At 45.7% G+C, this 27,182-nt stretch overlaps 1 protein-coding gene across 1 annotated transcript; it reads left to right on the plus strand.

The window, feature by feature from the left end:
* The first annotated feature begins 255 nt into the window (after window positions 1–255).
* LOC104053471 (beta-galactosidase-1-like protein 2) lies at window positions 256–26,099 on the plus strand. Its single transcript, XM_064470864.1, has 19 exons — window positions 256–427; window positions 4,552–4,749; window positions 5,227–5,295; window positions 5,614–5,709; window positions 7,267–7,375; window positions 7,690–7,782; window positions 10,607–10,688; window positions 13,843–13,907; window positions 16,215–16,299; window positions 17,315–17,452; window positions 18,124–18,204; window positions 18,448–18,554; window positions 18,962–19,108; window positions 19,530–19,601; window positions 20,538–20,616; window positions 21,879–21,966; window positions 23,791–23,905; window positions 24,841–24,957; window positions 25,425–26,099. The coding sequence occupies exons 1-19, from the start codon at window positions 330–332 to the stop codon at window positions 25,509–25,511; spliced, it is 1,926 nt and encodes a 641-aa protein (XP_064326934.1). The 5' UTR covers window positions 256–329; the 3' UTR covers window positions 25,512–26,099.
* The last annotated feature ends 1,083 nt before the right edge of the window (window positions 26,100–27,182 follow it).

The following is a 27,182-nucleotide window of genomic DNA, read 5'->3' on the forward strand; positions in this document are numbered from 1 at the left end:
CCAAAGCACCGCCGCCTCAGGCAGAGGGGTCCCGGCCGCCGGCGGGGCGGGGGGCTCGGCCGTTACCTCAGAGAGGCGGTGGGAAGGGATCTCGCCGCCTCTCCCCCTCTACCGGCGGCCGGCCCCCGCCGCCTCGTGACTGGCGGGAGCGTCGCCAATCCGCAGCGCCGCACGCCCTCGCCCCGCCCTATAGGCGGGCGGGCGGCGACCAATCGAAGGAGGCGCTGGGGGGGAGAGGGCGGGGCGCGGGCGGAGCGGCCCAAGGCGGCGGTCGGGGCGGGGGGGCGCGCGGCGGTACCGGCGGTACCGGGAGCGGGGCCGCCGCCGCCATGTGGCTGTGGCTGTGCGGCGGGCGGCGGCACCGCCGCCTCGGGGGCTTCGCCTTCCTCCTCATCGCCGTGCTGCTGCTGTTGCTGCTGCTGCACAGGTGAGGGCCGGCACGCCCCGGTGGCGGGGCGGGGGGGGGGGAACGGACGCGCGGGACCCGCGCACCGGGGCGGCGGGGGTAGGGCGGGCAGCGGGCTCGCGCGCCTGCCGTCTCCTCTTGCATGGGAGCGAGCGGCCCTTTTTGCGGGGAAAAGGATAATTAGCTTCGTGCTTCCTTCTCGCTACCTGGAAAATTAATTTAGGGGCACCCGGGGTCGGTGCAGTCAGTCAATATACGGAAATACCGGAATGCACGGGCAAAGCGAGCGCGCTGCTCCCCGTCAGGTCCCCGATGGAGAGCCTTCCTCCGGCAGGACGGGAGCGTGGGAAGGACCGCAGAGAGCGATGCAGCCCCTGGGCAGAAATGATTTAAAAAGCTTTAAATAATTATTACATGTAACATATGCAAATATACGCAACTTCTTGACCATCATAAAAAAGAATGGATAAGGGAAGACCAATTGCCAGTGCTGTAAGCCACGTTCTATGGTAGGCAGATGACACCCCTGCCAACCTTTGCTCCCCTGCGGCTTTACAGCCTGATGGATTATGCACCTTTGTAAATCAATCTCTCCCAAGAGAGAGCTCCAAGATCTAACCCTTCCAAACCCAAGAACAGGGTTAACATCCTTCTTCTGGTACGGTTTCTGGTACCTGTTCCTCTCTAGCCCACCTGCAGTAACAAGAAGTCACTCGAGGTCCTGGCGTAAACCCTGTGCGATTTACATCGCGTGTGTTTTGGGGCGATGCTCTTTCCCGGAGAAGCGCGTCTCGTGTCATAGCCAGAGGTGCACATCTGCAGAGTAGCTTCTTCATGCCAAGTGAAAGAAGCTCTTCAGTCCCTGACAGCAAAGCACTGGAGATAATATTCAGGCAAGGGAAGATGTAGTTATTTATTACCGCTTTTTATAATTTGGGTATTTTATAATGGATTCCTAAATTCATAGTAGGAAGTTACATGATCCTCAAAGCTATAGAAAAGCCTTGATAAATCTTTGCTTAATTAGAAACAAAACTTTTTTTGTAGGTGGTGTTGGGTTTGTGCCACGTACGTTCTTAGCAGAGGATTATTGCAAACCGGTATCTGGTAAAAGCACAGAAGTCTCTCTCCTGTAAGAGTGTATCTGTGGAACACCGTATCCATCGGTACCCGGTGTTTCTCCATGGCCCAGGTCACCCGAGAATAAACTACTACGAAACGCCGTGATCGTAGTCCCAGCCCCATTGAGCGTGCGCCTGGGGCTCGTCTGACCGACACAGGACCTCGGTTGCTGCAAGACAGCGGGTCGTGAGTGAAGGCAGCTCAAAGCTTTCACTTTTCTCTGGCCAGAGGAAGCCCAGAATAAGCAGCAAAGCCCTCTGAGGCAGGTCTAAGTAGAGCTTAGGGATTAACTGGAAAGTCCCTCGTCCTCTGAAGCGTGTCCTTTAGTACTGGCAAACCAAGCTAATGGTCTCCACACTTTTTTCCCTGTTTTGACTTTCTTTTTCTTTCCTGTTAGCTTTTTCTCCCGGCTGCTCTGGGTATGTGGTAGACCGATACCAAAGCTAAATCTCTTCTCTCACGCAGAGAGGATTTCAGCTAGGTTTTTGTTTTACAGGCGTGAATGCCTTGGTGTAGCTGCCTGGTTTAGCAGTTAACTGCGGCGCTCCTATTCCGCTTGGAGCGTTTTGCACTACAATTTACGTCTTATAAAGACAGATTGTTTCGTAAGGACTAACTTGTCCAACCCAATTTCAAAGCTTCTGTTCTCTGGGTACTTGGTAATCTATTGCTTTTTTTTTTTCTAAAAAACAGACTTCCCTGAAGCAGGGAGGAGATGGCTACAGAGGGACAAAGTAGGCCAGTAACCTTTAGCAAAGCCAAAAAAATCTTTGCAACCTGTGCTGTCATTATAGAAGCAAGAAAAAAAATTTACTGGGAGCTATGCATCGCTCTCAAGAGGAAGCATGGAGCCCAGGTTTTGAGCTGTGGAAATCTAGCTCAGGGTAACAGGATGAAGCTCTGCTGAGTCACAGAAGTTTTGTTTTCAGAAGGCACTTGAACAGGTCCTAGTGAGAGATGTGCATTTCAGAATATCCAGGGTAATATGTTGAAAATATCAGGAGCCTGGGAGCTTTCTACCAGTCCTTCTTGGTGAGAAAAAACACTAGAGACGGGGAGTTTTAAGGTAGGAAACTTGATGGAAACTTGCCAGTGAAGTTGTGCCCAGCATTAAGAAGATGAGCTTAAGCGATTTGTTATTTTTATCTGGCTATGTATGCTTCCCGAGTACGGCCTTCGTTCTGGCACCAGCGGCAGTTAGCAGTACTGTCGTGTGCAGGGGGGTAATTTAGGGCTTTATCTAGCTCAGAAACAGATTGGAAACTTAACGTATTTTCCAGCCTAATCTTTAAAAGTATTGCGTCTCCAGACCCCTTTGAGCTTTCCGCCTCAGGATTGCCACCAAGCAGTAGAAGTAGGCATAGCTGCAGTGTCAGGGTGTGATTTGCAGAAGTTGCAATCTGAGTGAGAGGTGGTTCTAGCAGGACAGAGGGGCAGGTAGCCACGGGATATCCTGTGTGTGGAGTGAGAACCACCTCCCCTGCTGGTAAAATTCGTAGTAATTCCCTGGGAGCAATGTTGCCGTTCCCCAGCCTTGCATCACCGTTCTGTGGCTGTACCTAGTTGCTTACGTAGACGGGTGTTTTTGCTCCTCTTCCTATTCAGGCAGTCACCTTTTCAATATGGCAGTTAGGTATTGCGTGCTTATCTCTCCTACTGTGAGCTGCACTATCTTCATAAAAGCTCTGCTATTACTGCACCACCTTCTGATGGGATATGTTACGATCTCCTTGCTCAGCACTATTTTTTGTACATGGCTTGACAATAAATGCGTGCAAGTCCTTGTTGACTGAAGGCAGTGAGTATCTGACCTAGACTTCCTTTTCCAGGTATTACCCATGCCTGCTGCCAGTTGTTTCAGAGCCCTGTGAGAATGCTGTGCTACACAGGTACCCTCCGTGATCGTCAGCCAGCCCATGCAGTACCCTGAGAGTCTTAGATTTAGTTCCTTTGTAGTCTCCTTGTCTTTGTCCGAGGACAGGTAACTGCTGCAGGCTCCTGGTTAGCAATCCCTGTAAGTTCTGAGAAGTCCTCACCCCCTGCTAATACCCGCTCTACACGTAGTCTAGAAAACAGCCGGAGGCTTAGGTATTTCCCTCCTCTCCGAATGTGACATTTCTCTCAAATGTGTGGGTCATTCTTGCTTTCTTGAGACGGGAATTCATCCCTCGCATCTGGCTGTGATAACGTCTCGGAGGAACAAGCTGCCATTGTCTGGCTCTGTGTAGTCAGAGTTGTGGAACTGGGGTGGTCTGATGGAGGCAGTGTAACTGCTTCGGATCTGGACTAGCTGATAAAATGTTTCCTTGGTTCAGCCAACATAAACTGAGGACCCACGTAAGGCAGTAGGAAGTAGTTTCTTGCATGCAGGAACCGACCTGGATGGAGCCACGATGGTATAAGTACCGAAACTGGTAAGTGCTTTGGAGCCTGGTATCTCCTTTGCTCCAGTTCTTTTGGCAAATAACGTACGAAAGAATTAATCTAAGCAGTAATGCAGGCAGAGGTAAGTCTGTGATGACAGCGGACCTCATCTTTCCCAAGTGATGAATGTAGTCCAGGAGTTTTCCTTAATTTACAGGGAAAGCTTCTCCATTCACAGTGAACAGGTAAGCTGTGAAACACCTCTGAAGTGGTGAACGGCAAAACAGGGGGATCTTACATTTCATGAGTTATGAAAGCGTTTGCTAGTGAGTGAAAATTTTCCCATCTTCTATTTTCAGCAAGTTATTTTCATGATCTCTGTCTGAGAAGTTCTACACTTCAGTTGTAGAGTATGGCAGAGTGGCTTGGGGCATTCAGGATGGAGGCTACTGGTGAAATGAATATTGAATACCGGCCTTGGGCAGATCTTCCATCTGTTTTATAGTCTTCTGAAAAATCTGTATGCTCTAAATGACAAAGGGCATAGTTTACTTAAGTAGGAAGGTCCTGCCGGCTAGGGTGAAATGAGCAGGCTCCCTTAAAGGGACAGATTTCTTTACTAGAGGCTGGATGCTCATACGTCTCTCTTTTTCTCCTAGGTTTAACTGGAGTGAGCTGATCCCTCTGCGATTATGGGGGAGGACCCTAGGCTTGCAGACAGAAAACTCACAGTTCCTCCTGGAAGGAATGCCCTTCCGTATATTTGGAGGTTCCATGCACTATTTCCGAGTCCCCAGGGAATACTGGGAAGACCGCATGCTTAAGATGAAAGCGTGTGGCTTAAACACCCTCACGACGTAAGTGTCCTCACTCCCTAGGCTCTGTCACATGTACCTTGCAGCCTCTCCCCTCTTCCAGAGTAATTGGTTGGACTTTGTAATTAATTCCAGTGGGCCATAACGATGCCTTCCTGTAGCTGTTATTACAAGAGAAGACACAGAAGAGAGTGGTGGGGACTCAGGTTTTCTTTAAGCATCGCACACTCCAGTATCCTCCAATACTGACTGGAACAGATGTCTGTCTGACCTACTGGGAAAGTGCCTTCTTAACGCTGACCTGACAAGGCAGGGTCAGGCTCTGAAAGGGCCGTTCAGCACAGCTGTGATTTAGAAATTGCTCTAGGGTAGACACTTGTAATGTGTACATCCAGTAATCTCTAGAGCTGTTCCTAACAAAGGGAGCGTGTAGGTTTTATTCTATGTTTTATTTTATGCTTCACACATGCAATGCCCTTTTGAGCCCTTCACCTCCACTGCCCTACCTCTGCATTTCAGGTACGTGCCATGGAACCTTCATGAACAAGAAAGAGGGAAGTTTGACTTCAGTCGAAATCTGGATCTAGAGTATGTGGTACAGAGCATTATCTATTACTAAATACTCCTGTTTTGAGGGGAGGGTGTGCCTGTCGGTTCTGGATGAAGATGTCATTTCCAGCTTCTGAAGCAAAGCCCATATCTTGATCAGGCAGTGGAGACTCTCATTCCTTTCCCGGATTTTGGAGTCCTGGCAACTTAGAGGTTTAGTACCAATCCAGTATAGTTGCTTCATCCAGCAATTCTCTTCTGGTTCTGGTACCTAAATTTCATGGTGATTGGTGTGTTAGGAGTGCGGGGAGTAGGGGTTCTGCAGTCAGACAATAATTATGCTGTCTGGATCTCTAGGGCCTTCCTTTTACTGGCAGCTAAAAATGGACTGTGGGTGATTCTGCGTCCTGGACCTTATATCTGCTCTGAATGGGACCTTGGTGGTCTGCCTAGGTAAGTATGTAAATAGTTCAGTTGAGGCAAGAGTTTGGGACTGTGGGGAAGAAACTCACCCAACCCAAACCCTGATCATACAGTTGAGCCTTAGGGGATTTAGAATGTCTGGCTGTTGGATGGGAGTATTTATTTCCTGTGTCCCCAGGACACAGAATGAAGACCCATTATGTTATTGAGCTCTCCTAAGCAGTACAGATAGTAAGCCTGGAACCAGAACCTTTTTTGAGAAGTTATTCTTTAAAATAATACTTTTTAATGACATAATAGTTACAGGAAGAAAACAAAATTGAGGAAGCCCATCTACTATTGCTGTTGCAACTTGACTCCGTATAATATGAATAGTCGTATTTGCAGCTTGATGTAAGAATTTGCTTCATCTCAGGTCCATTTTAAAAGTCCTACTAGAACGTATGTACTGTATGGCTGCCAGTAATAAAGACCCATAACTTTTCCAACCCCCTACTGCATTTTCTCCTAAAGCACATGGCTTGTTGGTAAGAGGCTTTGAGAGCCAAGTTGAATACGTCAGCATCAAGACTTGCCTGGTTACTAGATCCCAGTGGAACATACCACTTGTTTTCTTTACCTTCACAGAGCAGAAATCTCAGGGGAGACACCTGACAAAATTTGGGGTTTATTTCTTTTAACCTTTTCATTTTTCAGCGTGCCCTGCCTTTGGCATCAGAGAATTCAGGTGCAGAACTGCGAAGGTGCGTCAGGGACTTATTCACGGGAGCATGGCTGCCTGTGAGCAGAGGCAGTAGCCAGCTCTACATTAGGTATTGAGGAGTGCATATATGGTCAGTTGTTGCCACATCACCCATGTATTTTTTTTTTTAATCGGACAGGAAAGATTCTGATAAAGAGCAACAGAATCTGCAAAATTCTCACTTTACAGATAAAGAGGCGATGATTTTGTAAGCCCACTGAGCTGCGTATAGCATACAGGAGTTGAGTCTTTCAGACCTCTGGAAGCACTATTAGTTAATGCCTCCTTTGCAGAGACAAGCTACTCTGCTTAAGCTGTTACAACACTACACCGTTCTGCTCTTACATGAATTGCCCTTTTTTGTGTTAACCCCAAACCAGCAAACTGAAGTCTTGTAAATCAGCAGTAGAAACCATGGGAACAATTACCAGAGGCCTTGTTTTGAGTGATGATTGGGGTAGTATGAGGGAGCTCCTGGTTGTAGAGCGCCCTTGGGGATGCAGGGAGCCCCAGAGTAACCTTTACAGTGGTAAGTGTAGCCCTTGAAATCTTACCGAGCAAGGTGATGAAATGAGCTGAGGCCCAAAATATGGAACAAAAAGAAGGGGAGCAGCTTGGCAATTGCAGCCTGCGCTCATTTAGAAGTGTGAGCAGTAGATAGCCTCACACGGTGTCATTCACTGACTCTCAGGGTTGTCCGTACCCGCGCTGTGGGCTTAGCCAGGTTGCACAGAAAGGTCAGTGATGCCTGCCCAAATGCAACTTGATGTCAGCGGGTGATGTTACCTCTGGCCACCTCTGGACAGGAGACTCTTAATGGATTCTGTTTGCTGCTCTTCTCATAGTTGGCTACTGCAAGACCCAGGGATGCAACTGAGGACAACGTACAAGGGCTTCACAGAAGCTGTGGATGCTTATTTTGATCATCTAATGCCTATTGTAGTCCCTCTTCAGGCAAGTACAATCCATTACCCTCTCTGTCCACAAGCGGGGACTGTCTGCACGGATGAGCGTGAGCGTGTAATGGCAGCAAGCTGAAGCAATCACAAATCTACCAGCTTCGCTTTAGGAACCAGTGTGGACTGTAGTTGTCTGTGTCAGCTCTCCAGATCTAGCCGTTTGGTTATGCATAGGCTTTGGGAGGACGAGAGGGTGGAGCTGAGTCTGTCTGAGACTCGTGCATCTTTCCTGCAAGCCAGTGCCACTGTGATTTCAGCCCCTCTGATTAGAAATCACGGTGAACAACTTCTCCCTTGTCTTCCCAACAGTACAAGAAAGGAGGCCCCATCATTGCAGTGCAAGTGGAGAATGAATATGGCTCCTACGCCAAAGACCCAGACTACATGACCTATGTTAAAATGGTAATGTTGGCACATTTACTTACTTCTGCAGTGAATAACTTTTGAGCATGGCTTTAGAGACCCTTGAAAGTCTCAGTGCATAATCCAGCTGCATTTTCCTTCATGGTTCTTCCTGGAGTGGAAGAGATGGCATATGACACATTCAGTACCGCTAAGCCTGTGTTCTTATGTCTTCCAGAGAAGAGGGTGGTAGGGAAATGGGGGAATATCTGTAATACATAGCTGGCCATGAAGAAGCTGTTTTCTGCTGGTCTGGTTTTGCTTCTCTTAGATGACATTAGACAAAGGTTTCTCTTTGTTGACTTTCCTGGGAGGAAGTTTTATGTGAACAAGCCACCAGCACACTGCTAAACTTGTGTAATCCGGTGTTCAACATCAGGCAGGTTAATTTGCCTAATGCCCTTGACAAACAGAGACTAGGCTGTGCCCTGGCTCCTGCTTCTGAACTGAATGATAGAGAGTTGGCCAGTGCCCAAGGAGGCCAGGTTATCCTGCTGGATCTAACATGAGTGTGACCTGTTCATTTGTCCCCAGTACAATTGCAAGGCAGACAGTTAATGAGATCTGCAGTATGTCTTACAAGGTTCGTTGTTTAATTTCTTCTCACTGAGTGCTTAAAAGCATTGCTGCACGTGAGAAAGGTTACCCACCCAGTGGTGTGTATATGCTGTAAATTGTATGTTCCTTGCTCTTCTGCTACAGCATTATCAGATCTTTCTGAAACACTTTGGGTACCCCAGCTTTGCCCTGAGCGCTCTGAGGTTAGCTCTGGCTTGAGCTGTCCTGTTGCTCAAGGTAAGCGGAGGCTCTTCAACCAAATAAATGGTGTGGCAGGAGTCCTAATCTACTTAGAGTGGTGCCTGCTCCTGCACTAACTCCCTCTCATGGAGTGATTTAACATTGCTTAGAAGGTTAAATATGAAGCGTACATACGAACAAGTTAAAGAGTCAATTGCCAATCTGAACTGACAGTGTCAAAATTGCCTGTTATACCCACAGTTTCCCTCCCTGTGTCCCACTAGTGGCAAGCATGTAAGCTTTCAGAGCCCTAAACCAATGGGGCATAGAGACTCTGTTGTGTCTGAGCAGCGTGCCGACTCAGTGCTTGCTTTTCCATATCTCACAGATGAAGGAACTTGTGATGTTTCACAGACATGTTGGAACAGATAATGTTTCCTTGCCAGGCCTGTGGGTGCTGTTTCCTCATATTCTGTTATTTTGTGCAATCTACATCTGAGGAAGTATGTTATAGTGGTTAAAGGTGAAAATGTGGGAAAGCAGGTTTTGCAGGGCTTCTTTTTCATTTGGAGTGGGATGTAATGTGAGGTGGAGCTCCTAGTCTCAGTCTGGTTTGGGCCTTGAGCATTCAGTGTGGCAAGTTGATTAATTCACATCCACATCTAGCATATAAGACAGCGTTGCCATCTTCCTGGAATCAATATACCCCTTGAAAAACCCCACAACTCACACAAAACCTGAAATCTTGTCCTTACCTCACTCTTTTGGGTGCCTTTGCCTTCCAAAACGTCTAGGCCATGAAAGGGTGTGTTGACACCTCCCTCCCCACACAGTACATGAGCTGGGATTAGCTGAGCACACACCTGTGTCTGCCTCAGACGCTGTTTCTATTCCTGGTTTCTCTGCTGTGCCCTGAAATCCTGTAATGCATTTCAATGTGTGGCAGCTCTCTGCCATTTCTCCATTTTGCACTTATATTCAAAAGGAGGGGAAGAAACTTAGTATTCATGCAATGCTCAAAGGATTATCTTAATAAAATTTGTTAGAAACTCCGTTTCCCTCAGTAGCTGAATTTTGTCAGATACCAATGTCTGTTCAGGCATCAATTTAGTGATGATAGCTTGATAAACTAACCAAGTTGTCTTAACTCTGAACTGGGTTTGTCTTTAAACTCAGTGTTGTAATGCTTCTCTAATGCAGACCGTGTGTGATGCTCAAGTCTACCCTGTGTGCACAGGGTGTGTAGGCATGTGCAATACGCAAGGGTTTCTTTAAAAGCACAGCAGACATTAACTAGTTGATGCACATGACATGGGTAACTTCTGTGTGAGCTGATGTGTCTATCACCATTTTACAGTTGTAATTTAGAACTAAGAGACTGAAGGCTTGTTTTCAAAGCTCCTTGAAGCTCAAGGAATCACTTCCAATATAGGTATAGTAAAAAAGAACGGTTAATTTGCAGCTAGGGTTTCCTAACCTCTCCTTCCAACATCAGCCACTGTTCTGTAAAAAAAAAATCTGTAAGAGAAAAATACTAATGGGAAGAACCTGTGTGTGCATATGCATTTTAAAAAGCTCTGTCATACAGTGCTGTGATAGTGAAGAACCAGTAAATTCATTCAGACGTGACTATTCAAGACCATAGGTACCTGAGCTGTCCTGTGATGGCATTCACCGGCAAACCAGCTATTTCCTCCTTTCAGCTTCCATTGTTAGTCAGGAAGGGTGAGCTGCTTTTCTTTTCCTTCTTCCACCTGAAGCCCTCTTTTGATGGAAAGCAGTGAAGCTATTTATTAAACTGATCTCAGAAGAAGAAGATAAGATCCTGAAGTTGGATGCATCAGTGAGAAAGCGATCCAGCTTTCTAAAACAAAACAAGATTTTTTAGTTGTCTTTAAGCTGCAAGAAGTAGGCAGGGAAGCTTCAGGAGGAATGGGCGATGTCACAGCAATAATATTTCTTACCAAGCCACTACCAAGTTCAAGCTATTCCGAGAGAAAGTGATAATGTGCTTTAATGCTTTAATATCCTGACAAATACTAAACTCAGGCTGTTAACACAATGGCTTTTCCTCTTTTTAATTTAGGCCCTGTTAAACAGAGGGATCGTGGAACTGTTAATGACCTCAGACAATAAGAACGGGCTCTCATTTGGCTTAGTGGAAGGAGGTATGTGCTTGATGGAGAGCAAGGTAAGTCTGTGCGCTTTCTCTGGGACAGCTGATGAAATGTAGCCTTTGAATGAGAGCAGCAGGCTTCATTCACTGAGCTGCACCCATTAACTGTATTCTGTTTGTGGTAGGAGCTTCAGCCACAGAGGGACCCCCTTAGCTGGATGGCATACACACAGAGCAAAGCCAATCCCTTCCCAGAAAGGTTCAGAGTGGGTTCCTTCAACATGAAGTATAACACAGCGATAGCAGGGTCGCTCTGTGGGGAGGCAGCCTCTCTGCTTTCAAGGACATTAAGCGTGTGCAGACTAAATAGCTTGCTGCCCTCTGTCTAGCATTGGGCATCTGTACTTCCCAGTGAGGTTAGTCAAGAGATGGCAGCACCTAGCATTTCTTGATGTTGTTTCCACCAGATTACAAGGTTGAAAATAGTACTTCTTATTGCTTCATTTGAATATATATTAAACAAGTACCTCAGCAATTACTAGTAGTAATAACTTACTCTTAAGATACCTGCTTTGCAGTTAAAGGGAGAAGAAAAAAGTCCATCAAAACCTAGATTCAGAAATCTAACATGCTGTAAGTTTAGTTTGCGGGGCAGCCCTGTCTTCCCAGCGAGCTTGCCCTGGGGTGTGCAGCCTTTGGTAGGTGGGTTAAAGGAGGGTATCAGATGTGCATAATGCAAAAGGATGTCCATTTTCCCTTTTAAAAAGTGTAATTCTACTAAGTGGTTAAAAATGCTGCCTAGCTGCCCTCCTGCTTTTCACTGTGAAGAAATGGAGGTACAGCTGTTTGAGTTTCACTGGGCCCTAATTCTGACTCTTTGGGGCATAGTGCGATACTGACTTTCAGATTTCCAGGCCCAGTTCAGCTGAGATTGGCCTGTGATCTCTCCTGCGTTTCTGCCTGAGTAGTAATTGCTTCCCTGAATGAATGAAGTGTTTGCAGGGTGGTCTCTGACTGCTCCTGCCATCACTCAGACATAAATACTGCCAATTTTCTAGTCTCAGGCATGAAGCAGATTAAAAGACAAGACTTTTCCCTTCTTTTTTTTTCCCTTCCTCTTATTTTTATTTGAAAGTACGAGAGGGACAAATTCAATAACTCTGAAGTCCGTGGGCCTTCACCAGTACGATGGTCTTCTCAGTTGTATTTTTTGGAGCACAGCAGTTTCCAGCCTTGACCACACAGAGTCACTCTCTCCCTGCCAGCGAGCTGAGATACAGAAGGGCTGGTGTGGAAATCCCTGTCTAGCCCTCACCATCTTCTGAGGGAATGTTTACTGCCTCAGAGCTCGTTCTTGTTTGGAGTTGTCTTTTCCAGTGTGTTGCATGCTGAGAGCTCTTTGATACCAATTTGCCTCTTAGATGTCATAACAATCTGCTCATTAGAGTCAGCATGTCAAGTAATCAGATGCATGGAATAACTAGGGCTCAAAGCAGTATAGCAGCAAGGTGGTTATGAGTGCCAAAGGAGAGGGAACAAAATCCACTGCAGAAATGCTTTAAGAAAATCGAAGACTCCATACTGGAGTCAAAAACTAATGTAGTGATTCTGTCATTTTGTTTGTTCTGCTCATCAGTGGTGTACCGATTTCTTTCCAAGAAGCATTTGTAGGTTCCTCTTAATGCCAGGAGTAGCGAGTCTGGTGCTCTGCGGAGAAAACTGTTGTAGATGACCTGAGACTACAGCATTGTAACCCTTGTTCAGAGGCTGTATCACTGTTTCAGGGGATGAGGAGGAAGGCTTTTGTTGTTGTGGGTCCCCTTCGTGCTCGTGGGTATAGTGGGGTGACCCGTGCTGTTGGGGAAAAAGGTCTCGGTCAGACTCCGAGTACCTGTACAGCTCCTGCAATCCTCCTCCCTTCCCGGGCACAGTCAGTGGCGAGAATCCCAAACCAGGTGGCTCAATTCAGACCTGGTACAGCCCTTCTGGGGGCTGATGGGTGACAAGATAAAAACTTTGGTTTCCCTCCAGGCCATGGCTAAAGCGCCATGGTGGAAAGCTGTGTGTATGTGAAAACTACCTGCTGTGGAAAGGACGAATAAGGCTTTGGGGACTGGTTCTCCGCACCTTTACGCCATTTGCAATGGTGTGCTGTTTATGTGCATGAAGAACAGAACTGGGCATGTTCGCCTTCAGGATTGCCAACTAATGTATTACATCAATGCTAAATCCATGTTTGATTTTCTTCTCCCACCATGTTTGCCCGTGCCCAATTCTTCAGCTCAGCACACTACATAGGTCAGCCTATTAAAATCAAGGTATAAATAGTGAGAAGGGAGCTTCTGCTTCTGTAAGTATGCTGTTTGAAGTGCTCTGACACATCTGGGACTGGATTTGATACCCGCTCTCTTGTATGAAGTCAGTTTTTAATATAGAATCGTATCACTGCTCCTGCATTTTCAAAGTTCCTTGGGAGAAATATCAGTGTGATCGAGGGCTAGAAGAGTATGAAGATGCTTCAAGCATGTATCAGGGGCTGGGACACTGATACCAGATGACTGTCTTTTAATGCATCAGCTCCTGCAGACAGGATTTCCCTCTCCAGTGCTTGAAGATCATGCAGTGACTTTCGCTGTACATGCAGCACACACAAACTAGTTGCCGGTTCCCCCATGCTGCACGGGGCAGAAGCACAGATAAATCTTCCAATTACAATTTCTGTGTGGTTCACTTGTGCTGTGGCTTCTCTCACCCACCCCCACAGACATGACAAGCTGTAAGATATTGCCTGGGTAGCGATTCCTGCAGCTAAAGCCTGGGAGATCAGCGTGGCATCCAGATATGACTTTCTAATAATACGTTTGCCTTTATGTAGTGCCTTTTATCTGAGGATCTCCAAGTGCTTTAGAGCCTCTAATTAAAGCTTGTGACACCCCGTGATCTGCTCTGATGCTCTGTCTTTCTAGTATCTCTGAATGTTAGCGCTAAAAAGATGGCCAGCAAGTACTCCACTGTGTGCTGCAGTCCAGTAGGATTCTGCATGCTAAGTGAAGGCTTTGATGGGAAATTCCAGAGGAGGCTGTATTGGTGGTTCAGATGATGTTCCAGTTCCCCCTGAGCTTGTGCTGGGCTGAGGCCTAAGGAAATGATCCCCTAGGCATAGTGTACGTGTCTAAATTAATAAACACTTTTTCTTTCCCCAATAGCACTGGCCACTGTTAACTTTCAGAAAATGGAAAGTGGGCTACTGAAATATCTGGACACAGTTCAGGTAAGATGCAGAAAAACTTTGTTCGCCTAGATTTTCCAGGACAGAGCTAGAAATGAAGCACTGATCGTCTGTTCTGGCTTTGTGTGTTGCTTTGGTTTTTGGTTTTGTTTTGGTTTTTTTTTTTTTTTGAACAAATGTTTGGGCTTCCTTCTCATTAGGCCAAATCCTTCTGGAATCAGTGAAAATATTTATGATGCTTCCTCTGGAAAGTGAAGGTTTTAAGTAAGCTCTTATCCAGCACCTTCTTAAAGGCTTTCCATTCAGCTGTGACCTGTGTTCAGCTGTTAGGGGTTAGATTTCTTCACTCTTTCAAGTGCTGATACCCAGATGCATCCTACTTTGCACTTGTAAGACCTCTCTTTGAAGTTCAGTCATCTTTTTCCCAAACTCTTTTGCCCTGATGCTGTGGATGCCATCAAGAGCATGTTTGAAAAGTGTAGTCTTCAAATGCTGGGTGCTGATCTGCTGCAGTTCTTTCAGGGCACACTGTGACGGGTGTTTCAGTCACCTCCAATATCTCATGTCTAGTGTGGATATGTAAAGTTGTATTAATGGCATGCTGTGCAGAGGGGAGCATTGGCTCCATTGAGGCATTCGGTCCTGTTTCTGCTAGGACCTGCAGCAGAACCTAGATTTCAGCTTTTCAGGAAGCAGAACTTTGATTTCAGACACGCTTCCACAGTAACATCCCCAAACGCCTTCCACGTAGCGCAGTCCCCGGCTCCTCCTGCCTTCTCAGCAGCCCAGCCTACCTGGCATTTACAGGGCTCACTGCAGAAAAGCATTCAAATCTAGTGTGTCGCTTCAGCGCCTGTGGCCTCCTCTGCTGTCGGAGATGTGAATCTGGGGTAGGGAATTGCCTAACGAACTCTTGATGCGAAGAGTGTCTTCATTGTGTGATGAGGGAGTAGTGAGGGAATAACCAGTTTTGCTTTTTAGTGACAGGTTGTCTCTCTCTTCGCATCCTCCATCCTCTTCTTTCTCTGTTGCTCTGCTTGCTCCAAATGTCAGCCTGGAAAGATGTGAACAACTGACATCTGCCCCTGGCCGTGATCGATTCTCTTCTGATCTCTTCCCTTGGCTTCTGCCTGGGCTGTGAAAGGAAACCTTGCTGCTGGCGTGCAGAATGTTGAATCCTACCACTTTAATTTGTTTTCTTTTCCTGTACAGGCAAAAGAGGCTCTGCTGCGTGTACTTTCGCCTTCTTTAGGTCTTACAAAATTCCCCAAACCCTGCAAATGAGTAGAAGGCGGCACCTTCCCCACCAACTGAATACGCAAATGCAACATGGCCCAATAAAAGCAGCTCCTTCTTTACCACACTTAATAATTACAAGTCATCCATATTTTAAGGATTATAAAGGTCCGTTATGGTCTTCCTTGATGTGGTCTCTTATTCCGGAGGGTGGTAAAACTCCTTCTTTGATGAGTTTACTGGGGACAGACTGATTAAACGTATTTCCAAGAGCTGGACTGAACCTGGAACCATTAGATTGTTGCAGGCACCTGCGGTTGTTTTCTCCTAATGAAACACGGGTTTCTTTAATGCCGCTTACGGTGGCCATTTCACATGGTATCAGATAAAGGCCCTATCAAATAAAGGGCAAAATTGCCATGGCGAGAAATAAATACCATAGTCAGGGAGTGCCAGCCAGGCTGAGCACATGTCCGGCCGGTGTGATGGGGCCGGGTGGAGTTCTGCAGGAGCTAAGGGAGCTGGCACGCGGTGACGAATGGGAAGCAATTGCTCTGTGTGCAGAGCCTTTTTAATGAAGACCTAATTCCTGCAAAGGCTAATTCTTTCCTGCCAACACCATACGCGGCATTAAAAAGGCATTAAGCCGCTAAGGTCTGCTGTTCCTACCTTGGCAAGCACTGGCTGCAGCGCACCTGTAAACTCTCAGCTGGCAGTGGCGTAGCTGATAAGCAGACATTTACAAATGCGTATTTCTAGCAGAAGCTAAACAGTGACGGTTGGTTTGTCTTTTTGCTACAGCTCTACCCAACAACAATATCCAGAAGTGTTCGGTATCACCTGATTGTGTGCCGTGGTTGTTGCTTTGTGCCTAGCAGAGTGCTTCCCTGCTGTGCCTGCCTGTTCCGGGCATTTCTGGCCCACAGCATCTTGTTCCTCCCTTGTTCAGAGCTCCTTAGCTATGTGGGGTTTTTTTAATGCCATCTTGAGAAGAAAACGCTCTTGTAAACCATGTTGCCGAACTGCATTGGAACAATGCTTCTCTAGAAAATAGGGATGAGTGCAAGGCTGCTCTGCCTCCATTTTAACTCTTTCTTTTTTGTTTTGGTACAGAAAGATCAGCCAAAGATGGTCATGGAGTATTGGACTGGGTGGTTTGATAACTGGGGCGGCCCTCACTATGTCTTTGATGCAGATGGTGAGCACCATGTACTCTTCTTGTAGGCAGGGGGGTTTGTTACTCAGCAGTCACAGGGAAAAGACATACAACTCCCCCACTTTTTCTGCTGTAACCTTTGCTTTGTGTAAGTCTCTGTGAGTGAGCGGGTCGCATTGCCGTGCCTGGGGTTTTCTTTAGTGGTGTTAGTTAACAGCGGCTCTTTAAAAAAAAATATTTATTTTTTTTTTATTCCTCAAAGAGGGGCTGGGGGGGGGCACGCAGAGAGCCAAACATCTGAAGATATTAGTGTCAATGTCTCCTAAGGCCTTGTGCTACTCTGTGTTGATTTTTAAAAATGCAGCCCCGCGATTTAAACCATCTCTTTCACCTCCTGAGGTGGTCTAAATCCTGTGAAGATTTTATTTGTATTTTGTGAGAATGTCACAAGTTTTACAAAACCTCCATCGTGGTGACATTGCTTGTCTAGTGAATAAACAGTCGCCAGCAGGAGAGGATTATTTTACCTTTTGTGGGAGTATGGTGAACTTAAGCCTCTTGCAAGCAGACTTCTGAAAAGTATCAGGTTTTTTCCTAGTTTAAAAGCTCATTAGGAAGGAAGGCAAGTACTAAAAAAAAATAAATCGACAACTCCAGAAGCTCCAGGGCATCTAAAGTACAGCGAAAACAGAGCTATATCAGAGTATTTTAATGACTCTCTCATCCTCCTGCAATTGTCTTTGTAATTGGGTCATTGGTGTGTTGAGTTTAGGCATCTGACTGAGTAGTCCTTACAGCTCTTCTGCTCAAAAGCAAAATTCCTGCTCAGGGACATGAGCTTTACCCCTTTTCTCCAATAGGAGAGGTATATTTGAGTGTATTATCTCCCGATATGTCAGTAGACGTGCTGCCCTTACTGAGGGCCAAACACGAATCACTGTAATTACACAGGCATGACTGGCTGACACGGACCAGAATGCTTGTGTCTGCTTTGAATTACTGGAAGAGTGTTAGGCTAGCTTCCTGATCTGTGGCCTTCCTGGCCCTTTCTTTACAGAAATGGTGAATACTGTAGCAAGCATCCTCAAATCAGGAGCATCCATCAATCTCTACATGTTTCACGGAGGCACCAACTTTGGCTTCATGAACGGTGCTTTGGAGGCTGATGGATACAAGTCAGATGTCACCAGTTATGGTGAGTTTTCTTTCACTGCCTAACCCCTGCACCTATTGTGAGCGCAGCTTAGACTCCCCTTTGGGCTAGTTACAGTTGACAGAAGCATTGAGAAATGATCAATACAACCACTTTGCACAGAGAAACGAGTTGAAACATAGCTCAGAAGCAAATGCCTGTCTAAGCCGGGGCTTACACTAGTGTCTCGTATTTCTAGACCCATTCCAGGATGTGGAGGATCTCCTCATTTTGAACTGGGAATAGGAGCCGCAGATGATGACGTTGCTTCACATTATCTCCATGCTGGCTCTTCTTTCTAGGGAAGGATGGTGACCCAGGATACAGTTCTGGCTTTTAATTTTACCAAGCCAAATTGTACTGTAGAGCTCTCTTCATCCCAACAACCCTCAGTTAAAATTGTTAATTGTTGACTTTATCCTGTGTGAAATACTGGATATGTGGAAATTAGAACTCTAGAAGCACATTGCTCCTCAGTGAGTGGCTCTTCTCCAAATTAAGCAACTCTGTGCTTGTCTAGCTATAGTCACACAGATAAAAGTGTACAGGTTTCCGTAACATAGACAGTGCCAAGAAAATTGTGTCTTGGGCTTTTACGTCTTTGATGGCAGCGTACATGAAGGCTGTCCCAGAGCTGCTGTATGTTTTTTAAAACATATGTGCTTCTTTTTCAGATTACGACGCTGTGCTGACAGAGGCTGGAGACTACACATCCAAATTTTTCAAGCTCCGACAACTCTTCAGCATGATCATTGGTAATTATAAATCCAAGAACCAAAATACTGCTTTACCTACAGTGTTAAATCAGAGACTTGTTCAAACTGGCCCTTCTGCTGGAGCCCTGTGACACTGGTTGGTCCGGCTGGTTGCCTGGCTGGGTGCTTTTCCCAAAAGATGCTAGGGAGGACTAAAGGAGGGCTGGAGGGGCCTTAAATCTGTGTTGGCTTTTTGCGTCTGAAATAGTTGCTCCATCTTTCTTCTTTCTTTTTGCATCACAGGCCAGCCTCTTCCTCTCCCTCCCATGATTGAAAGCAAGGCATCGTATGGTGCAATCCTGCTGCATCAATATATCTCCCTCTGGGATGTGTTACCCTCCCTTTTACAGGTAGTACTACTGATTTTAATGCATCGCAGTACTAAAAGGCATCACCTCTTAGGTGGAAAAGGCAATTAGTGCACTGGCGTGTTATCCCATGAGGATGAGGTTGGGGAATGTTTTGTCAAGGATATGCAGAGGAGGCAAATCTTTTGTCTCACCTTTTTTACCGCTGCTTCTGTTCTCTTGGAATTCCAGTTTTGCAAATCCTTGGCTCGCTTTTCTGGTACCTTGTCTTCATTGCTGTAGCTTTCACAGAGTCATAAGGCAATTCAGGTTGGAACAGACCTCTGGAGGCTTACGGGGTAAATGTAGCCTGTGGCAGAGTGGAACACCTATCTTAAATAAATTGCATCCATGTGGCCTGTCAGTGCTGAGAGGCCACTTCTGCTGTTAAACTTGTGTCTCCTTTGCAGCCCATTAAGTCAGAGTTTCCTATTAACATGGAGAATCTGCACCGAAATGATAGCAGCGGGCAGTCGTATGGATATGTGCTCTACGAGACGGTCATATTTGGTGGTGGACATCTGCATTCAAGGGACCATGTCCGTGACCGAGCACAGGTAAGGAGCAGAGGGCAACTGTGACTAATTTCAGTCAGATGTAAATGCTTTGGTCTTGGCTTCTAGGCAGGAAATGGGTCAACCATGAAGGAAAATGTGAAGTTTGAGATCAGAAGTGTGATTTGCTCTTTTCAGTTCCTACCTAAGCCCTAACCATTATCATTCGTAGATCAGCTTGACGTTCCAATCTACTAAAACTTAGAGTATCTTTAAACATCAGAATATCGAATGTCCTGAGAAATATTGTGAGGGTTTTATTTCCCTCACCTAGACTGGATCAGCGACACGGTTACGGATGTTGAGTTCTAGTTTCAAGTAGAGACAATTTCCTCCCCAAATACAACTTCAGTAACTTAGGCAACACGTGATTCTAGTATAAATGATGAGATGTGGCTCTCGTCTCTTGTGCTCTGTTCTGCAGGTGTTTGTTAACACCATGTACGTTGGTGAGCTGGACTACAAAACGGTGGAGCTCTCCCTTCCTGAAGGACAGGTAACTGACTGGAGATTGCTCACAGCAGTAGTGTGTGGTTAACAGAACCAAGACCGCTAAAGAGGCATAGCTCTCAAGGTGGCACCTCGCACCTAATCCATTTAACTAGCTGGTATGGTAGCCGTTGTTATACCCTCGTGAGACACTGTTTCAGTAGTGAAATACAGTGTGATTTCACTGCCAAGTTATTATTTGTGATTGAGAAGTGGGTTTTGAATACTTTTCCATGGAGAAAATTCAAGTCCTTGCTTCACAAAATTTGCCAGCCTTCCTGCCGCACCCACAGCCATAGACATCAAGTACCGGTACCCTGGTACCCTGTTTGTGCAGATTAACTCTCTGTAGGCTTCATCTTCCTTAGCACAAAGCAGGTTTTAAGGGAGTTTGGGGACTTCTGCACCCGTTGGGTCGCAAATGAAATGAGGGGGAATATCTTTTTTTAGCTCTGAGAGTAGTCTTACCCTGGCAGAAGTTGGCGATAAGACCAGTATATGGATTGAACACATGTCAGCGGAGCTGTGCATGGCTCCTAGGAGTAGGTGAGGGGGTGTATATACTGGTTGTTCTCACGGCTTGTGGGAGAGCTGTATGACATAAGCCTGCACTATGTCAAACTCCATTTCTGGCTCTGTGGGTGATATCAAAACGGTACTTAAATATTCAACAGAAGAAACAGAAAACTTTTATGAAAAGGCTGAGAGTTCCTCAGTGGCATAGCTGTGGTAGCTGACAGATACGGGGACACTGTTCTCTCGTGTGACAGAACATAATCCAGAACTTCAAACAGATAAATTGTGACTGCCAAAGGTATTGGTGCCACCTCCCCTCTTAAACACCTCTACTGACCTCTGTTAACCAAGCATTATGGCTGACACGGCACATGCTGCACACTGGTCCAGCTGATGCTCTTCCTTTCGGTTTTTTTTTTTTAATCAGGGATTCAGGCAGCTAAGGCTCTTGGTAGAGAACCGCGGTCGTGTCAATTATGGCCTGGCATTGAATGAACAGAGGAAAGGTAGGTTAAGTTCTTCGTTCTCAAAATTTCCTCAAACTGTTCTCTGAGTTTAAACACTGTAGAATCCCAGAATCCCAGGCTGGAAGGGACCTCAGGGATCATCTAGTCCAACCTTTCCAGGAAGACTGCCTTTCTTGTGTGCTTTACACAGAACCAAACTGAACCCCAGTACAGCTATGGTAGTGCTAGCCAGGACTACCATCTGGGAGTCGGTGGGAAACAGTATGACGGAGGGAACGTGTTTAAAGAAACCCAGTTCATCAGCCCCTGTCTGGAGTGATCATAGATGAAAAGTAGCGGCTGCCTGATGGCTTGCATTAGGGCTTCTTATTTTACAGGGGTACAACTAAACCCCAGGCCATCTGTGAATCTTATTCTCCTCTAGATTTACTAGATGATGTTAGGGTACCCTTTCTCTTGCTCTGTGAGCATGTTACTTCATAGGGAGAGGAGGAAAACACCTTTTTTTTAATCTGTGTTTTCCCCTGGGGGTTTGATATTGAAGGATCACAACACTTAAAAAGTCACACAATATCAGGAGAAATGAATTGCATCCTGTTGAGCAGGATTTACTAAAATGTTCAAGTCTGTCGCGCACAATTGTGGAGCTGGAAGAGGTCGTAACCCCAGCATTCTATTTTAGTGGGGAACTCTATGCAAAGGCTATACAAAATAAACTAATGGAGTTAGGCACGCGGCTGTACTAATTTTGTTTTACTGCAGAGAGGTGTATAAAGCCTCTGGGCTGCGTAGGCAGTCTCAGCTGCAGTCCTGTAATTAGGAGGCTGGATTAGGACCCAGACTTTGCCCACTACATGGAGAATAACTTCATCTAGCAAGAGAGTGCTAAAGGTAAATTACTTAATAAGGTGTCTTAAGATCCTTGGATGAAAAGCACTGGATCAGCACTGGGCATTGGTGGAGAAGTAACTGATCTACCGCTTTTAAAAAGAAATCTATACATGGACAGCTAACTGAAAAACAACAGTAACAACAAAACCCCATCTGCTGTGCGTGCCAGCAATGTTTTCTGCTTGGAGGGTGTTTAACGGCTTGGTGAGTTGAAGCGAAGAAGAAAGTGGAGAGGCCAAAGTATAGTAATGTTCCCCACTCAATCTGGATGAGCAATGGGACCATATGGACTCTAATTCCATTGCAGAATGTGGCTGCTTTCCATCTCCTGCTGTTCCTCACATGCAAGTAGGAAAATCTATCAGCTTTAGCTGTTTTTCAACTCATCATTACCCCCATTGCTCTTGCAGGCTTAATTGGTGACGTCTACTTGAATAAAACCCCCTTGAGGAACTTCAAGATTTACAGTTTGGAGATGAAACCTAGCTTCATGAAAAGGTTTGTGGGATTTAAAAATGTTTTTTCTTCCTCATTTGAAACCAACTGTTTACCAGCAGTACAAAATCTAACAGGTAGCAGTTAAATGTATCAGAAGGGGAACACAAGGTCAAAGTAGGTAGGTAAATTTTTGCACTAAGCTTCTTGCTGATACCTTTGCCCAGAATAGTGCAGCCACTTTATCCATACCATTATTTAGGGGTGAAATGTATTTGCTCTGTGGAGGATTTAAAGATCTAGCAGGGCTAGGTCGGGTAGGTAAAAGTGTGGCTTACGCCAAGGGGTGGGTCTCGACACACCCACATGTTGGAGGAGTTTATTTCTTTCTTGAAATTAGCAATATGGCTGATATATTTAGTAATTCAAACTCGCAAGGGACGGATTAATTCTAGGAAGCTACTAATAGTACATGAACAAGTCCAGATGGCTTTCTCCCTTTTAAGTTATTTTGCTTTAATTCAAGAAAGACTGAAAAAGAAATCTAGCAGGGGTGAGTCAAGGAGCCTGTGTTAGTAGATATAGAAAACCTTAGCAAACATTTAAGGCAACAGATGCCCTAAGGACTCTGGCCGCAATCCAGAGCGACTGTTTTCAGTTATGTTGTTAATACTGGAAGGTAACGTGTGTGCAACTCCCAAGATATCACAGCTCCGGCATTTTGTGTAGGAAGGAGAGAGAGGCCATGTTAAACTGAAATGGCTTTTAAAAGAAAAAAAGTCTACATTTTGAAATTTCTAAGGACAATCCTGATGGGTGCTGGGGGGCTACTTGAAGGATCCTTATTGATGGGGTAACTCGCATCACCTTTGACTGCAGGGTTTTAGAAGAATATTTCCAGTGAGAAACATGAAAGCAAGTGAACTGCCATGCCCAAACAAAAGCAAGATTAGTCAACACTACAGTCAGTTACTGGCAATCGACCAGTAGCAATGAAACACAATCAGCTTACAGTCACTGCGGAGGAGGATGGAGCGCATGGTATTGTGAAAGGAATTGTCGTAGGCTTTCAGTTGAATAATTCAGTAGCAGTCAAGCTGCACTGGATCAATAACTTCCCTGAATCCAAGGGATGCAGTTCGTAAGGGTCGGAAGGAACATGTTCTGATGGGAGCTCAAGGCTTCTGTGGGACTTCTACACTTCTTATTTTCTCTTCTGTTTGTCCCCTGCTCCCACATTGTTGCCACAGGTAGGAAGTAATGCCACATTGCCCCTAATTCCTGCAGACCTGCAAGGATGCGTTCACGTTCCTCAACAGGAACATGGTCAGGAACGTCTGTTTTGAATCCTATCAATTTTGCAAGTTTTCCTTTAGCCTGTGCAAGCCACGTGCACTTAAAGCTTGCACCATGGCACTGTCATATCTGAAGGAGGATAGGCACTTCAGCAGCTGACATGAAGCAGAGATTTTTACATTGCTGTAAAGTATCAGAGATGCTGATAGCTCCATATATTCTTTTCTTGGACCAGAAATCAGCCTATCAGTGATGTGGCAAGCGTAGGATAACGAGGGCTGAGGCATGCACCACCAGTACACTTATCTTAAGTGGAGGGGAGAGATCAGCTAGGTGCTTGCCTTGAATGTTTACAGGAGATAAACACTTCATCCCTATGCAACGTGAAGAATACTACCTTTAGGCCCTACCACTAGAAAGCGACTGCTTGACATTTCAGGCACGCAAGGAAATAGCAACCTTGTTGTAACAGCGCCCGTCCGCCGTTGTAAGCGCGCATGGAAGCAGCGGTGTGAAATGGTTTTGCGACCAGTGTTGTGTCTCTCGGTTCTGCCTCGTGCTTCCCTGCTGTGTTTGGTCGTTCTCTTACAGCTTGCAACATACTGCTGGATGGAGTGCAGTCCCGGACTACTTTGTCGGTCCGGCTTTTTTTCGCGGAAGGCTGTGGATAGAGCATCAGCCACAGGATACCTTCTTGAAGCTACAGGCAAGTGCTATCCTTCCTTCTCCCCTGTTTTCTCTTGATCAAGGTTTTTAAAAAGCTGGTTAGAGAGACACTTGTGTAACAGCTCTGACTGAGCTCTGTCTTGTAGCCTGTAGTTGTGTAGTCTTCCTCTGATCTTGGAGAAAGGGAATTATTTTGAGGGTGTAGAAGTCTTCTCAAGCTGCAGGTAATTCTGTTCAGTCTGTAGTGGTCCTGATGAGGAAACGTGCAATACTGACCCTGCAGAGCTGCTAATGAACAGTAAGTCTTTTCTGATGACATAAAAATGCTATGTCTTTTCTAGTTGCAGAGGAATAACGGGCACAAAAGACAAAGGAGGCACTAGTTTTACCCCTGCCTCCTCAATGTGACATGGAAAGAGTCACTTCTTTGTAGACATGGCACGAGAGTTAGCGTTCGCATCTTCCTTCTGTGGAAGACTGCTCCTCTTGCATAGAACTTAAGGCAAGACATTAAGTGTTATTAAACTTCCTCCTGCGATTTCACTCCCTTAGAGCCAAGGTTCATGCCAATCGTTATTGTACTGCTCATTTTTGCATTTATGCTTTGTTGTAAATTATGCCGTTCAGTAGGAATACAGTATTTCTGTTGCCTGGGAAATAGGTGAGGGGAGATAGTCTATGCTTGGGAAGAAATAAAGATATGTCTGTTCAAAAGGATGAAGTTTCCTGTACAAGCATGAATTGCACATTTTTGAAAGCTTTATCCTTTTAATTAGTACATTAAGTATAACTCCTGTTCAAGAGGGCTTACTTAAATGTTCATGGCTTCAGGGAGTTGCACAGACAAAGCAAGCAGAAAACCTGCAGAAAGTGGCCTGAAAGAATGCAAGTCTGAGAGCAGACTTAGTTTTCTGTGGGGACGCTGTCCAGGCAATACAGCTGCAGCAGTAATTCTGCATACTGTCTTGATTCTAGGGCTGGGAAAAAGGAGTTGTGTTTGTCAATGGTCAGAACCTGGGCCGCTACTGGAAAATTGGACCTCAGGAAACACTCTACCTTCCTGGCCCCTGGTTATGGAAAGGGAGCAATGAGGTGAGAGGCTTCGGTGGGATTTCGCTTTGCTTGCTTGTGTTCTTAAAGATCCTGATCTGCGTCACACCCCAAAGACCTAGATATGCACAGTATATTAATTACCTATCTCTAGCTGAAAACCAGTGCAGCAGAGAGGAAGGAGACTGTTGCCTCCTAAGATCTGTGAAAATTAGGGAAGGTGCTGCTCTAAAGTTCTGACAACCATTAAGACATGACGAGGATGGCAGCTAAACTTCAAAGCACTGCATCAAGTTCAAAATCAAGACAAACCTGATTTGATGATGGTTCATTTTCTGCATCGTGTGGTGCTGAAGAAGAATCACAGTTACTGTTCAGACTCATATTGATTGATCTCTTTAAATGATGCTTCCTTCCCCTGCTGTGATCGTATGCCTTTTCCTCCTAAAAATATTTAAAGTAACTCAGCCTTTGTGTGAAGGAACTTTATATATCCCTCTCCTCTGCAGATTGTCATATTTGAAGAACGCACTGCCGGACGGATAATACAGTCTGTCGACATACCTTATTTAGGAAGGACCCAGTACGTGGACTGATGAGAGCTCCTTTCCCATGTGTGGTTCATCTTGAATATTTCTGGTTGCATGTCTGGGGACACGATGGCCCAGGCCCAGTTAATTTCCACTAGACCCAGGTAAAGGATTTGCTCTCTGGCAGTAAGTTCAGAAGACAAGAATGGGCCCCGAAGGAAGCTCATCTCCCTGCACTACTGAGGACCCACAGCTTGGATGGCTGCGCATGAGGTTATGGACCGTCTGGTGAATGTGGGGGAGTAAAAAGCTGCTGAAGGCAGGAGGGAGAGAGAGAGAGAGATAATACGAAAGAATTGAAGCCATCAGAACTGAAAGCTGAGCTCGACTTTACTACTGGCCTCCTCGTTTTTATAATTAGATAGGGAAAAAATAGTTGGTGGACATGGGAGTAACCAGGAATGGAAAACCATTTTGTTGTGCTTCCAGGCAGAATTTGGCAGCTCAGTCTGCAAAGAGGCCATTACTTGTTCAGATGTTGGAAGCCAACTTGGTTGTCAAATGACTTTAATTCGAGCTTTTTCCTCACTAAGTCTTACTGTGGAGGTTGTCTCTCTCTCAAAAAGGAAAAAAAAAAAACTTTAAAAAGTGAAATGTGTTTTGTCCTCTATCAAATATATCATTATGTTTCAGGCCAGGCAGGAATGAGAACTTCCAAGGAGGAGGTGCAGGAGGAGAAAAGGGCAAGTTAGTCTTCCAGTCATCCCTCCACCCCTGCTCTCACTGTGAAGCATCTAAAGATGAAAATCCCCCTTGTAAAATGAGCAGGGATCAGAGTTTGATTGGGACAGAGGTAAAGGGGTTGCATACACAGCAGCAAATGGGAGAGCTTTTCCTTTCTAGTTAAACCTGCCGTGAAATCGTGGGTCCTGTTTTCTTTTTGTCTTTTTGTCCCTCAAAACAGAAATACAGGATTTAGGAAAACATGACTTTTTTTTTTTTTAACTCACCAGCTCCGCAGTCACTGAGGAGCTGCCATCTCTTTAGGGAGAGGAAGAGGGCAAATTCAAGCTGAAAATCTGTTCAGAATCTCCGAGAAGTCGCTCAGCCCCTGCTTTCTGTTCCAGTAGCCAGAGGATTCAGGCTATGAAAGAAATACCAAACATGTGCACTGTCTCTGATAATGGAGTTGCGGGGTATTCTGGCTCTTAGAAACCATAAATTTATTTAACAAATTTAAATACAGTTTGTTTAAAACTGAGAACAGACAGTGCAGCTGTAATACACTCCATCCTGGCCAGAGCTGGTCTTACTGAACATACGTATCTCTGCTCCCGAGGACCACAGTAGCCTCTGTGCAAGTTGGAAGGGCCCAGGCTCGCGCGACCAACCTTGAGGAGAGTGGAGTGTATGTGCAGGGTTGTGTTCAGGACTCGAGCCTTGCTATTTTTCTGAAAGTTATTTCCTTCCAAGGAGGGAAGGTTGCAACCCAGCAGGGATTGGGATTACGCTTAGTGAAACAAAACGTGCAGCTGGGAGAGGACATCAATTGGAAACTATTTAAATGGTATGAAAACTTTGTAGTCCTTGAAAAATGTCTCTTTCCACTCTAGGGTTTGCAGACTGAAGTGAACTTGGAAGGCTAGTACAATAACAGAATAAGTCTGCTTGAGTGCAGAGAGCTACTGTTTTAATTCAAGATAACAAGACCCGTTCCCATAGAGCAGCCAGTAGCGT

Source organism: Phalacrocorax carbo, chromosome 21 (genome assembly GCF_963921805.1).
Source record: "Phalacrocorax carbo chromosome 21, bPhaCar2.1, whole genome shotgun sequence".
Taxonomy (NCBI): Eukaryota; Metazoa; Chordata; class Aves; order Suliformes; family Phalacrocoracidae; genus Phalacrocorax; species Phalacrocorax carbo.

Bases quoted from the DNA above. Each gene is read 5' to 3' on its own strand.
- LOC104053471 (XM_064470864.1), top strand. From the start codon at position 330: ATGTGGCTGTGGCTGTGCGGCGGGCGGCGGCACCGCCGCCTCGGGGGC. The intron at 17,453-18,123 runs GTGAGTTTTCTT...CTTCTTTTTCAG, and splicing joins GTCAGATGTCACCAGTTATG to ATTACGACGCTGTGCTGACA. The intron at 18,555-18,961 runs GTAGTACTACTG...TCTCCTTTGCAG, and splicing joins TGTTACCCTCCCTTTTACAG to CCCATTAAGTCAGAGTTTCC.